We start from the raw sequence: 15,878 nt of genomic DNA, 5'->3' as shown, positions 1-15,878 counted from the left end.
TTTTTTTATTATAGTCGCCTATTGTTTTAAAAACAAAATTATAATATTTAAAACTAACTATTTTTAAAAACAATAACTTAATATATTGATTAGGCGAAACAAGCGAAAAAAGACCTGGCAATCTCACAAAAAAAAAGCCCAGATTTAGCGTGAAAAATGCTGCTTGGTCAACACCGACGGGACACGCAGATTGAATAGGACCAAAAGATAACAAAGCAAAGAGCATTGGGAAGAAACCACAGAAACAACAAGCACACAATAATAAAATTGACGTTAAGTGTAGGAGAATTGACATGACAGAAGAAAAGGAGAATCAAGAAATGATAGCAGATAGCAATCTCAAAAAAAAAGAAACACATACACATGTCAACTAACAGGTGACACAAATTGTGTGTGTGCGAAATATACAATTAATCGATAACAGCTCGATAACACACACACACACGAGACATTTACATTGCAATTTAATGCAATTACATGACAATTAACATTGCCATTAAAGCAAACCAAAGTGCAAAACGTGACAACTACAATAAACAAACAATGCCCACGATTAATGTGTGCACAATTCGTTAACCAACACACACACACACACACTCATGGCCACAAATATATAGGCACTCTCAAATACATGAATTGTGTTTATAGCCCACATATAATTTTGTAGGCGTTTGCTACGTGATTTTGGCCCAAACAAACTGTTGACTGTTTGTATGCTATTAATAACAAAATGTAGTAGCCAAAATCTGTCTGTCTCTCTCTTCTGCTCACTCTTCTCCCCTGCCCCTTATTCTCAGCAGCTTGTGGCAAGTAGCTGCTTTATTAATTATCCCGTTTGCTTGTTGTCTGCCACAGACTTGAGAAGAACTTGCAACTTCTGGCTGCTGCAATTGTTATAAAATTGATGCCAAGCACTTCAGCTGCCTCAAATTGCCGCTACTTGTTTCCTCGCATTATTCTCTCAGTGTATGTGTGTGTGTCTGCGTGTGTGTACTTGTGTTTGTGTAATATATAATGGGAAATTGCAAGCACATTAAATACAGTCATTAAATCCTAAGCCCAGTTATTGTGCTTGCTGCTCGTTAAATTAACAATGACAATCGTGAGGCTGCAGATGAGCTCATTAAGTGGCCAAAATGGCATATTTCTTGTTTTACTGCTATTGCTGCTCTTCCTCAAGGATATCAAGAACACATCAAGACACAAATAAACATTAAACTCAAGTTGAAATTTGAAATTTTCAATTTTATTGCATCCAATTAAGCAGTCAAAAGTTCATTGCCAGCTCAGACAATTAGCCAAATTATAGAGCAACATTTGATAAACATTAATCGAATTTGTCAAAGGATGTCTTCATTACACGTTACTATTAGCTAATATCGCAATATTAAAAGAAGCTTCTCTTACTCACTCTCATTGGTATCATGCTTTGATTTTATATATTATCTATAAATTTCATTCTTCAAGCTCTCGTTGTTAGCTCTCGTCACTTTTAGGAATTCTCAACAAATGCAATTTACTTTCATTTTAATTATTTGCTATTTTAAATTATTGACTATATTTTATAAATCTATTTCTTTACATCGCTTCTATTTGTTTCAATTATGTTCGATTCTTATCGTTATTATAGATGTCATTTCTTTTCTTTCACTCGTTTCTTTTTGATATACTCGTATATTTCTGATATTATACTCGCTCTTATTTTTATTAATTCTTACTTAAAGATATGATTCATATGAGTAATAAGTCTTCATATCTATTTGTTCTCGTCATAATCGTTCGTCACTTTAAGGTGGTCTCGTTGTATTTTACTCGCTCTCGTTTGTATCAATCGTTACTTTTGATTATAATAAAAAAATCAAGTGATATTTCGTATTATTTGATTCTCGTCGCTTTCACTCGTTTCTTTTAAGTATTACAAACATATTTTACTCGTTCTCGCCGCTTTCTTACTCGTTTCTTTTTGATACTTTCAAATATACCTGACATATTCTATAGGCTTTTATTAACATTATTCTTTACTTTAAGATAATCTTAATAATGTTTTCGCACTCGTTACTTTGGGATGTCTCTTACTATTCTACTCGCTCTCGTTTTTATTAATCGTTAACTTTAAACATCGTCAAGATATTTTGGGAAGATTCTCCTTAATATCATGCGTTTATTTTAGGTACATGAATTTTACTCGTTCTCGCCGCTTTCTCACTCGTTACTTTTTGATACTGTTTTATATACCTGATGTATTCTACTCATATATTATTCCTTACTTTAAGTTGATATTAATAATGTCTTTGCACTCGTTCGTTATCTTTGAATGGTTTCTTTAAATTCCACTGGCTTTCATTTCACTCGCTGCTTTCAGTTTTGATCGATATGATGTGGTACGCTTTATGCTTTTGTTTTATCAATTTGTCAGAAATATATAAAAACACACATTCCGAATATGTGTGCAATCAGAATCAAAATCAAAATCAAATGCGTGGCAAGTGTGTGGATTTGTTGTATTAAGTATACGCATTACGTATACGCATTGCGCATACAAGAGAGAGATGGTAAAGTAAAATACACCAAATATGATTTATTTCACGTAAAATAAACAATGCCGTCGAGCTCAACATCAGCACATCACATAAGCTGGCAAGTGGCAAGTGGCATGTGGCAAGTGTGTCCTTCTCGCACCTCTATAAGCCGCCAACAAATACATTTACATGTGTACACATGTGTGTGTGCGTGTGTGTGTGTGAGTGTGTGTGAGTGTGTGCTGTTGCTGCTGTTTATGTGTACACATTCATTAAAATGTCGAACATCGAAAGTGCCCATTCAGGTTGATGTTGCCACGGCAACGCCCACTGCATCCGCCACTGCAACGGCAACAGCAGCTGCATCTGCAAATAATTGTCAGCTTACACGAACTGAATGCAATGCAACAACAACAGCAACAGCAACAACAACAACAATAACGAGAAAAGAGGAAAAATCTAGCAACCAAAATGAAACAATCACGTGCTCCATGAAATCTATGCAAGCGTGTATAAATGCACGTGAAACTGGGATTGCAATGATAAAGACACAGACAGAGATAGAAAGAGAGAGAGAGAGAGAGTGTGTGTGTGTGTGTGTGTTAGACAGATGGAGCTAGAAAGAGAGAGAGAGAGAGACATGTACACAGCGCAAAAAAAATTACAACAGTTTAAGCTTGATTTCTTATTTAGATTGATTTTTGAGATTCATTAATTAAGTCAGTGATTTAAGTATTATTTTAAGTACTATTTATCAAGTCCACAAATTGAAGTATTTTACTTTATTTAGTGTTGTTTCTTCAATGTTCAGTTAAGGTCGCTATTAAATAACTACAAGACAATATTATTTATTTATATTTATTTTTTTATTTATTTAGTTAATTGGATTGTAGAATTAATTCGAAAGTAAAATAGCCAGAGCAACTGAGGCCTACAGGCTGTTCTTATATGATTTATTAACTTAATTTAAGTCTAGTAACTACAAGACAATTGGACATAAAATGCATAGAAATGTATATTAAATTCAAAGTTATTATTTATTTGAACTATAAACGAGAATATTCAAACATTATTATAAAAATTACTTAAGTCGGTGGGTTCAATCCTTTTTCAAGTACTATAACTTGTACAAAAATTAAGATAGCTTTTTATTGTTGAAGATGTACTTTCAATGTTCCATTAGAGTCTTAACATTAATAGCTACAATATATTTTGACATAGGAAATGATATCAAATTTAGAATTAACATTTAATTTAACTATGCAAAAAATAATTGGAAAATGGGCTGAAATTGGAAAATGAGTTTAAAATGTGCTTAAAATTATTAATTTATTTTTGATTTAAGCATAATTGAATTCAAACTTTAAAAAATTACTTAAACTCAGTAAATCAGTAAAAAATTAATGGAAAATGAGAGCATAATAATTAAATTGTGACCTAAATTAAAATTGTACTAACTTTAAAAAACACCATTATTAAATGGTACTTTAATTTTGTTATTTAGCACAAAATAAAAGCTTCGAAAATATTAAAAGTTTAGAATAAGTATTTTAAAGGAATTGAGGTTAAATAAAGCTATTTTTCAACCAGTCTATAAATTATATAAAAGTTTTCTAAGCTAAAATAATATAAAGAAAATTATTTGTAGTGAACTTAATTGTAGCATGTCTTTTTCTTATTGTGTAGAGAAGGGGGGGGGGGGGGTGGTAGGAGTTGTAAAGCTGGCTTAAAACTAGGAAGCGTATCCTGGCTGCAACTGCTGCTGATGGGACACGCTGCGGCGGAAGTCAAACGTTATTTGTAATGAAAACAGGTCCATGTGTTGCATCTGCGTGTGTGTGTGTGTGTGTGTGTGTGTGTGTGTGTGTGTGTAGCTAACGATGCCAAAGTCTCGCTCTGTGTGTGTCAAAGTTGGTGCATTGCCAACGCACTTCAGCAGAGACAGCAATAGAGAAGGAGAGAGTGAGGGAGAGAGCAGAGGAAAAAAGGGGGAAAACCCAAAGAGATATTTGAATTGCGCCAACGAAAAATGCTGCTGCACATGACGCGTGATTTATGTATTTTCGTCAAATGGCAGCCACCGCAGCAGCAACAACAGCAATAGTTGCTGCTGTGATGCTGCCATGAAATGCTAATGATGCCATGCAATGCCAGAGATGCTTTCATAACCGTCACGAGTGCGACACTGCAACCGCCCCCTGCCCCCTGTCCCCTGCCACCTCTCCCTACCCACCACAACTTCAATCTCTATATATCTGCATATACATATATGTATTGGAGCAGTGCTGCCAAGTTTTAGAAAACTAAAATCAACTTTAGGCGTGAAGAAATTCAAATAAAATCTAAATTTTTTTAACAAGAGAAAAAAAAACTATAAGCAAGTGGAATGTTTAAAAAATGTCTACATTTTTTAACAAAAATAAAGTTGTAAATAAGTAAGGAAGTATTTAAAAAAAAACTGCATTTAAAAGAAAAGTTTAAAGTAAACTGTTGCTTTTTAAATTGAATTAAAATAAATTTAGTGGATAAAGTTAAAATACCTAAGTTTATCTACAAAAATAAATTTAGGAAAACAAATTTCAATAATCAACTGTAAATTAAAAAGAAAGAAATTATTTAAAAAACCTAGATTTTTTTCAAAAATTAAACAAAATGTGCATTGTTTTTATTGGCAAAATAATTCCGGACTTTACTTAAAGTGATAATAATAAACTAAGTTCTAGAATTTCCGTTACTTTCCCTTTTCTATACTCGTAATATCTTACGGAAAAAAAGCTGACTTTATCTAAAGTTATAATAACAAACAAAAAGCAGAGCACGTTTAAATAAAGTAGATTTTCAAATTTCCGCTACTTTCCCTTTTCTATACTCGTAATATTTTTTGGAAAAAAAGCTGTTCTGTCAACAATAATAAATATGAAAAAACGTGGAAAGAAGGTGAAAAAATCATCATTAAAACAAAAATTTCAAAAAGCAAATGTAAATAAATTGATAAAAAACCCATTTTAAGAAACCAAGATTTTTTCAAAAATTAAACAGAATGTGCCCTATTTTTATTGACAAAAAAAAATCCTGACTTTACTTAAAATAATAATTAAAAATAATAATAAAGTAAAAATAATCTAGATTTTAGGAATTCCGCTACTTTTCCTTCTCTATACTTGTAATATTTGACGGAAAAAATGCTGTTGTGGCAACACTGTTTTACGTGTATGTTGTTGATGTCTAACGCTTGTTTTATTGTTCCATTTTTGCAGGATCACAAGCTGAAGCACATGGCTGAGCTGCAGCAATCAGTTGTCACCGATCAGGAGACACGACATCAGATACAGACACAGATACTGCAATGGGAGGAGAATCTGGAGCGTCTACACTGTGAACAATTTCGACTACGCTGCTATATGGCATCGCTGCAGAGCGGTGAGCTGCCCAATCCAAAGGTAAGTTATGTTTGTGGGTGGTGCTGAAAAGTGCCTGGAAGTTTCCACTAGCTGCTGAAATGGCAGCAATTTGTTGAAGGAAGCCATAGTAAAGTTCACATTACGTGGCTGAGATTGCGTCAATTTGAATTACTTACTCAAGAGAGAGAGAGAAAGGGAGAAAGGGAGGTGGGTGACAAAGTGCATGTTCCAAACTGCTATTCAATGCAAAGCAGTTGTCAAGTGCCACACAGGATAACAGGGATCAAGCACGGACTCTAACAGGTTATCCTGTTAGTCATGAAAAATATATATACATTTTATAGAGTTCACTTGGCAAACTGCAGCTGAGATTGATGAGCCAACATTAAGGAGCTGCTTCAAGCAGACTTTTCAAGAATCTATGAGAATTAATAGAAAAATGCAGAAAAATTAAAAAAACAGCATTTATTATTTATAGTCAATTTTAGTTACAACTTTTTTTTTACAACAAATCAAACTGAAACTGCTGCCAGCTTTTGGGAACAAATATTTAATAATAGTAAAGAATATTTAATGGAAAATTTGCGTGGTTATATTTCCTACTAAATATTTTGTAGCACTAAAAATTGCAACATAATATTTGGTGATTATGACAATCTCAACGAAAATAAAATATTTATGTTCATGCTGGAAAAATCTCAATGAATAAATAAAATTTTAATTTTATTAAAGATATACTGGTTGAAAAAATCTAATCACAATTCCCAGTCGTGTGTAAAATTCACGCTGTAAATGAAAGCTAAGAATTAATGAACAAAAAAGTTTTAAAAATCTTATCAAACTCGTTAATTATTCATAGTAAAATTTAATTAAATAACAGCAGCCAAAAACTGTTGCATACTTTTATGGGTTAATATTGTACAACAAATTTTAAACATAGGTTAGGCTTCAAATATAGAATTTTGTAATAAATAAATTAAGTAAGTTATATAAATTAATTAAATAAAAAAAGATTAGGGCGTTTAAAAACTCGTTATCTACTAAGTTTCCGATTTAGTTTCAACCCGAATCATCCAAAAAAAGTCCTCTTCCAAAATCTGTTGCCTACTTTTATGGTTAAAATTATATACGACACTTTTTAAAGAATGTATTTGTTGTGATCTAAGAGTATTAGCGATTGCATTAAATTGATGATTAGACTTAATCTCCAAAGCAATCTGGGTTAAAGTTAAAGGAACTGAAAATATATACAAATTTAAATGTAACAAAAGCTCATTTTATAAGAATATTTGTCTATTTTAATAGGCTGATATAAAAAGTTGATACTCCATCTGCTTCTGTTTGTCTAAAATTTCAAGCTAAAGTTGATAAAACTAAACAGCTTAGAAACTCAACAAATGCATTAACTTTTCTATAAACAGCAACATAAACAAAAGCAAATTCAATTAGTTGTATTTTCTACTATCTATTATAAATAATTAAGCTGCTGCAATGTTGTTAAGCTGTTTGAAATAATGAAAATGCGCACCTCTAAATCTCATGCAGAATCAACAACAAAAAAAAATGTTGTCTATAAGCTGATTAAAGTTCACACAATGCAGTAAAGGCAGTTGAGATTGATTAAAAGCAACAATCCCAAACCCGACCCCGACCCCGACCCCGACCCTGACCCCATAGGGATTAATCCCATACAGTGAGTTGTGAAACATCAAAACCAAATTCACGGTCATAACGAAGATTAAAAGACACAATCGACTAATGGGTGAAAGGATGGTTTTGGCCATAAACCTTTGCTCTGTTGTCTGTAATTGCTTTTTACCTACTTATTTACACAATGCCAGCGAAAAGGAACGCAATTGAATTGATGAAAAAGTAACTCAACTAAACACAACACAATTCAAATCAACTCAGCTGAACTGAACTGAACTCTGCTGAAATGTGTAACATTAATCTCCATAACACAATTTAAGCGCCTTAAATGAGCTGCAGCTTAAAGGGTCAAAGGGCGACAGAAGCTTGTGGCAACAACTTCAGACATTACACTAAAACTAGCAACTACAAGATACAACATCGCTGCAGCTCAGATAATCGACTTATAGATGCCCAGTACTTGTATCTTCTGTCATTTAATTAAATCATCACATATACATTGAACATAAAAATAAGTACTAAATAAATATTAAAAGAAACAATTAAATAAATAAAGGCAGCAAGGAACTCTAAAGTAATATGAAAAAGAGACTTTATAATAAAATAAATATAAGTACAAAATTAATATATAAGAAATATTTTAAAAGAAGGGATAAAAATAGAGACTACATATTTACAATAATTAATATAAGTACAATTTTAATATATATAGAAATATTAAAAGAAATAGACAACAGGAGACTCTAAAATAAAACAAAAAAACAAAAATTAATAAAAAAAAATGTTTGGTAGCCAGCGGGATTTGAACCTGCGTCGACAGACAAAGCAATTGTTGCCTTTTGTACCTGCATAAAATTATTAATAATTATCTTCTTATTATTTATTTATTTTCGCTGTTCTTAGACCAATCGAAATGAAATTTTTTGCTTGCGTCCGCAGAATATAGAACAATCCTAAAACAAATTTACAAGGCTGTAGTTTTAAAATTACCTATGTACTTTGATTTTTTTTGCTTTTATGGGGACGTAAGCAAGCTTAGCCAAATTCTACAACAATCTTAAGCTACGTGGAGCACATAGAACTATTGTCACCAAATTTTTTTGCTCTAACTCTTATAATCACTGAGATCTAGTTGTTTATACGAACATTGTCACAATCCACAAGTCTGCATTCAGTTTGTTTACTGGGCAAACAACTTTGCACGGCATTAAAAAGATTTGCCAGGCCAAGTTTGATGGGTGACGAAAAAGGGTTGCAAGTTAATTGCGCTTTTTATGACTTGTCAGAGCAATGAGAAAAGGGAAGAGAAAGGCTTTGGCAGAGGCAGAGGGAGAGTAAGGAAATAAGTGAAGAGTGGGGGAAAACTGCACTCAACTCTCTCACACAACTCTGGCATAAAGAGCAACCACATTTATTATTAATAACCGCAAAACTCAAACAACTTCAGCAACGCCACTTACACGAGAAAGTGCATGCACCGGAGGCTATTTGCACAGCACACACACACACACACACACACACATACACATATACACATACAGCTGAAGTACATCCACACACTACACTAGTTAATGGGTTTTGGTTTAGTCAGTGTGTGCGTATCCAGATATTAATTATGTCATATCACTCAAAATGACCAAAATTCATCATCAAGTTGCTCCTTGTGAGTGTTTCTACTCCTCTCTCTCTCTCTCTCTCTCTCTCTCTCTCTCTCTCTCTCTCTCTCTCTCTCTCTCTGTCTATGTATATATCTATTCCATCCATCTTTTCATGTCCTCCATAGCCACTTTAGCTAGACAATTGCTTGTCTAATTTATATTTTTATTCTACTCCTCCATTGTCACATTAATGTGATTCAATCTTTACTATCCATGTGTGGTCTTTTATGCTTTGTTTGTAGTCTAGCAATCTTCTTCTTCTAATGATAATTGTCCTCCATTGTCAGATTAGCGTGCTAAAATTAATAACATTAAACATTTTGTTCGTACTCTTTAGTTTCTTTATAGTTATTTTAAAAATCGCAGCTATTTGTTTTAGCTTTTTTTTATATTTTTGTCCTCCATTGTCAAATTAATGTGGTGTTTTTTTTTTCGAATTATCTTTTATAACTTCTCTGTATTCTCTCTTTCTAAAACTATATCTCATCTGAAATTAATTTTATGCTTTATTTTAAATAAAGTTATAATCCTCCATTGCCTCATTAATGTGCTTAAAGCTCAGTCATAAAAATGCGTTAAAATCTAACAATAAAAAAAAGTATTTCTGTAAATCTTTATTTTTTTTGGTGTTTTTTTTTCGAATTATCTTTTATTACTTCTCTGTATTCTCTCTTTCTTAAACTATGTCTCATATGAAATTAATTTTATGCTTTATTTTAAATAATCTTATAGTCCTCCATTGTCACATTAATGTGCTTAAAGTACAGTCATAAAAATGTGTGAAAATCTAACAATAAAAAAAAGTATTTCTATAAATCTTTATTTATTTTGATTTAATATTCCTCAATATATATTTCTCCTGGGTTTTGCGTTTCCTTAAATTTCTCTACAGTGCTTTACATCCATCTGTTAGAATCCTCCATTGTCACATTAATGTGCTTCAATTTGTACACCTTTCAAGTGTGTCTACACACATTTTTAAACTCAATTCGCTATTCATATTTTCTAGATCAAAATGATGCTGCTGATAAGTGAATTTATTGCACTTTAATGTTCGATTATCATAAATTCAATAATATATCTCAATATGTGTATGTGTTTTTTCTCTTTCTATTTATTACAGTCGCTGCTGACACATGTGTCACGTCCCACGAAGAACACTTTGAACAAGCTGGGTGTTTTTACGGTCTCCTCGTTTCACGCCTTCATCTGTGCCCGGTCGCCCTCATTGCTCAATAATCTGCTGGCTGGACGTGGGGCGACCAAACGTCGACCTCCGATGTTGTCTCGCTCGAATAGCGGTTCGAGTCGTCGTTCCATGCAGGTGAGTGAGTCATATGATTTGCCACGCGGCGTATGCGTAATAAAATTATATCAATTTTAAAACGCTGCTCTTTTATGACGCGACTGTCTCACACTTTTATGGCCCACTGTATGCGTGTGTTGGAGTGTGTGCGTGTGCCTGAATAATTGAATTCGAATTTAAGGCAGCGGAAATGACATTAAAAGCCAAATTGAACGCTAACTACACTAACAAAACAAATGGCCAAATGTGTCGCCAGTCTAATGTATTTTTTTTTGTTTATTTTTAGCATATTTTATAAGCATAATTTCAATTTAATGGCCATCAAGAATTACAAAAACAAATTTATGAAGTACAAATATTTTTGGTGGCACATTCCACGTTACAAAGCCATTAGGCAAACGACCGAAAAGAGAGAAGGAAAGGGAAACTAATCCAAAGTTGTCTAAATATTTGCATAAAAATACGCAGCTTCATTTTTAATAGCCTGGCGTTACTGTACACAGTTTAAAATTTAGCAAATGTAACTCAAACAAAAAGCAAATGCAGATTTTTCTTTTTGAAGTGCACCCATCAATCAAATAGTCAGTCAGTCAGTCAGTCAGTCTATCAGTCCATCAGTCAATAGCCAATGCAAATTGACGTTTTTTGATTAAAATCAAAAATTATCCAATACAAAATGAAATCAAAACCAGTGCAATGCTTTTTATTTGCATGGCTTCAAAAATTATGCACTTTCATTAAGCATACGCAGCGTAAGCTGACTTAGTCTGCATTTAAATACTTGAAGATTCTTTAACTTGCATCTTCATTTTCTGCAATTTAATCCTAAAGTCAACTTGAATACTTTTTAATATTTATTAAACTTGTGACAAAAAATGCGTCAGGGTGTTTAAAATTCGCTAAACTGATTAGCAATTTCAGAATTTCTGCTAGTTATATTGCATTTTTTGAGTCGTTATGTTTTTGATGTTGGTTATTTGATAAGCTTCAATTAGAGTTGGCAATTTTTGCATCTACTCGAATTTATAATGAAATTCATTTAATAAATTCAATTTGTTTCGATTATTGGCAAAATAATCTTGTGCGTTGCACTCGATACACAGACACACACACACACACAGACAGACACACTCACACATCATACACACAGACACACACACCGCACATTACAGTCAGTGCACAGAGGCGTGCACACTTCATTTCCAATTAAATTTGCCAACGCTGCACAATTGCAGTCGCAGTCGCAGTCGCTGTCGACGTCGCAGTCGCAGTCAGCGTCAGAGAAGCCAAAAATATGCATGGTAAAAACAAGTGAATATTACATAACTACAAAATGTTTGTAACGCAAAATGAGACACGTTGATAAATAAATATACGTATGTATGTACAGTGGCTCTCAGCTTATTTGACCCACTACACTTATATATTACAAGCTTTAAATCAATTTATCTTTTAATGGGTAGAAGATATAAATAAAATTTAAACGCTGATTTGTTTATTAATGTTTAAAATTTGGCAAAATATTTTAATTCAAGCTATTACTACTACTCTGATATATTACAAACTTTAAATTAATGTATTTTTTTTAAATGAAAAATGTTTAATGTTTAAAATTAAGCAAAATATTTAAATTCAATTTTTTGTATATAATTATTATTATTTCTACTACTCTGTTATACTACAAACTTTAATTAATTGTATTTTTAAATGAAAAAAAAAGACATAAATATAATTTAAATGCAGATTTGTTTATTAATGTTTAATACTAGGCAAAATATTTTAATTCAAGTTATAACTACTACTCTGATATATTACAAACTTTAAATTATTACTACTACTCTGATATATTACAAACTTTAATTAAATGTATTCTTAAATGAAAAAAAAAAAGATATAAATATAATTGAAATGCAGATTTGCTTATTAATGTTTAAAATTAGTCAAAATATTTTAATTCAAGTTTTGGTATATATTAATTCTACTACTCCGATATATTAAAAACTTTAAATTAATGTATTTTTAAATGAAAAAAAAAGATACAAATAAAATTTAAATGCAGATTTGCTTATTAATGTTCTAAATTTGGCAAAATAATTTAATTCAAGTTTTTATGTATATTATTTCTACTACTCTGTTTTGCTATAAGCTTTAATTAAATGTATTTTTGAATGATAAGAAAAAAATAAATATAATTTAAACGCAGATTTGCTCATTTATGTTTAAGCTTAAGCAGATTATTTTTTTTTTTTTTAATCCTATATTATATCTGAATTAAGCAGTATAAACAAAACATAGTTAAAAATGTAGTGGGTCAAATAAGCTGAGAGCCACTGTATATGTTCAGGTGTATATGTATGTGTGTGTGTGTGTGTTTATATATATGTACGTGTGTGTGTGTTTATGTGCTGTAAATGTGGCGCTGAAAATTCAATGAATTTGAAAAATGTGCATTTGATTTGGTTTATATTTTTGCGCAGTCAACTTTCATGCATGTTCGAGTGTGTGTGTGTGTGATGTGTGTGTGTGTAGCTTTTCATTTAGCCAGCATGTCAGCTGCAATGCAGCAAAAATTGCAATTGAAAATGAAATGAAATCAAATTAAAGGTGTCCGCATTGCCTTTAGCACACGCAACTGGCAATTATCCAGCGGCAAGCAGAGCGCGAAAAACTCACTCGGAAAACTCAATGGGGAAAACAAAAAATAACACACACACACATGGCTTTAAACCATTTTCGCCACGACGCATTTAATTGGCCCAATAGTGCGATGCAAAGAGGCAACATCAAGTCGACAATTGAATTAAGCAACGAGACGACAACTGACAAATTGACTTGCCAACTCTGGCGACTCGTTGTATTGCCATTAACCAGCACAAAGTTCATTAATCGATTGGTCAAAGCAGCGACAACAGCAACATAAAAGTGCAACAGCAACATCAACAACAGTTGCAACTGCAATTGCAGCTGACATTAAATTCCATCTGATAAAGTTCTTTAAAGTCAACTGCAATTATCGTGAAAGTTAACTCTCTATTTTATCATTAATTCGTATCAATCAATTAATATAATAAAAAATTGTATTGCCTTACAAAATCCGTAAAAAATTTAAAACAATTGAAAAAGTACAATCTTTTTTTGTACAGTTACCGCAGTTGTGATTAAATTCCCTTTGAAAGTCAAGTGAAAAAATCGTGTTAACTTTCTCTCAATTTTATCTTTGATCATGTTTAACACACTTTTTTATCAAAAATTTTATTGGCTGTTAAAAAAATGCAGAAATAATTAAAATAACATGAGCAAATATAATATTTTTTTGTACAGCAACTGCAGCACAGTTTAAATTCTGTTTGATAAAGCTATATAAAGTCTTGTGAAAAAAACTTGTAATATTACTGACATCAACTACCTTTAAAAAATGAATATTTTTATATATTTAAATTTTACTGTCAGTCTGTAAAAGTTAAGGTCAAGTGAAAAAGTCGTGTAAATTAACCATCAATTTTTTCTGAAAGTATTTCCAATGAGTTTAATAATAAATAATTTGACTTGCTGAAAAAACAAGATTAAATGTAAGATTCGATTTTGATGGTAAGGGTCCCCCCTTTGATATTTTGAAAATTCAAAATTTTAAATTTCAAGCTTTCACTTTTAATCAACTTCTTATATCGTAATTAGTATAAAACAACACTTTAAACTTGATTCTGAGACCTTTTATTTTTTTATAAAAAAATCATGAAGAATCGGATAAAAATTGTGACTTGTAGAGTGACTAACTCCAAAGTCCGACCAACTTCCAACTGTCATAACTTGATAAAAACTGAACCGATTTTCAAGCGGAATGTCATTTTAATCCATATTTGGACTCTAAATTTATTCTGCATTCAAATTTTGTTCATTTAAAAAATTTAATTATTTTCGACCAAGATTCGATTTCGATGGTAAGGGTCCCCCCTTTGAAATTTTGAAAATTCAAAATTTAAAATCTCAAGTTTTTACTTTTAATCAACTTCTTACATCGTAGTTAGTGTAAAACAACACTTTAACTATGAATCTGACACCTTTCATTTTTCTGTAAAAAATCTTGTCAAAATGAAGAAAAATTTGGACTTGTAAACTTGCTAGATCCAAAGTCTGACCAACTTCAAGCTGTCATAACTTGATTAAAAGTCAACCAATTTTCAAGCGGAATGTCATTTTAATTAGTATTTGATTTCTATATTTATTCTGCATACAAATTTATTTAATTAAATTAAATTTATTTAATTATTTAATTAATCATGGTTTTGATTGCAATGCTAAGGGTCTTAAGTTTTCACTTTTAATCAACTCTTTGGTATATAACAAGTATATAAACATCACTTTAAGTTGATTTCTCATTAAAATTTTATTAATTTAATTTTTACTCGATATTTTGGTAAAATACTATAGTTGCTGTTGTCGCAGACTGTGCAACAAAATTCCAAATAAGATAAAAAGGACAACTGAGACCCACAAACTGAATTCATTTCCTTTTTTTTGTCACATTTCTTAGGGTATTTTTGGCCTTTCCTTTTGGCTGCCTCAACATGAATAACAAGTTGACAGCCAAAAATGCTTGCATTACATATTTAATATTGATTCAGTGTGTGGCATCAACTCGGCATAATGACTTGCCACGATACATGCCACATATATTTACATTTACATTTATATTTATATATTTATATGCGAAAGTCATGCTCAATTGTTATGCAATGCGAAGATTTCTTGCGACAGCTGCCTGCAACAGCAACAGCAACAACAACAGCAACAACAACAACAACAGCAGCAGCAGCTCATGTGGCAAGTCTGACGGATGTGCATGTAAATGTGGCAAGTTTCTCTCTTTCTCACTTGCTGCGTTTTATGCAACTGCCAAACTAATTCAATTGTTTTGCACACACAACCAACATTTGACAACTCTGTCTATGTGTGTGTGTGTGTGTGTGTGTGTTGCACCTGTCTGTGGATGCTGCCTGAGGGTGCTTGCAACACAGCGACAAAGTTAGTCAACCATCGACATCGACATCGACAACGACAACGACATCGACAATGATGGCTGCCAATACAAATGCAATTTGCAACTTGCAACTTGCAACTGGCAGCTGGGCGCCTGATTCGTTTACCAGTTGGCCAACAGTGGTAGCTGCGTCTCGTTAACCAACACTGGCACACACCACATGATGCAACGTTAAGCATTTTCATTTTCTTGCCTTTTTTTTCTCATTTTTAAAGTCCATAAAATAATTGAAATACAACATTTTTAACGCATTAAGGTGTTTTATTTTTTAAAATAATGAATTTTAAAAAAAAAATGTCGCTCCTT

At 32.0% G+C, this 15,878-nt stretch overlaps 1 protein-coding gene across 1 annotated transcript in view; it reads left to right on the top strand.

The window, feature by feature from the left end:
* The window catches only part of LOC117788992, a 136,112-nt gene that overhangs the window by 79,051 nt on the left and 41,183 nt on the right, over nucleotides 1-15,878 (top strand). Inside the window, exons 17-18 of the mRNA XM_034627965.1 lie at nucleotides 5,777-5,959; nucleotides 10,352-10,552. Coding sequence (XP_034483856.1) covers nucleotides 5,777-5,959; nucleotides 10,352-10,552 — 384 coding nt within the window. The remainder of the gene's footprint in view (nucleotides 1-5,776; nucleotides 5,960-10,351; nucleotides 10,553-15,878) is intronic.

Source organism: Drosophila innubila (genome assembly GCF_004354385.1).
Source record: "Drosophila innubila isolate TH190305 chromosome 3L unlocalized genomic scaffold, UK_Dinn_1.0 0_D_3L, whole genome shotgun sequence".
In the NCBI taxonomy this organism is placed as follows: Eukaryota; Metazoa; Arthropoda; class Insecta; order Diptera; family Drosophilidae; genus Drosophila; species Drosophila innubila.
Note: the sequence above shows the minus strand (reverse complement) of the source record. Positions and strands in the feature narration are given on the sequence as shown.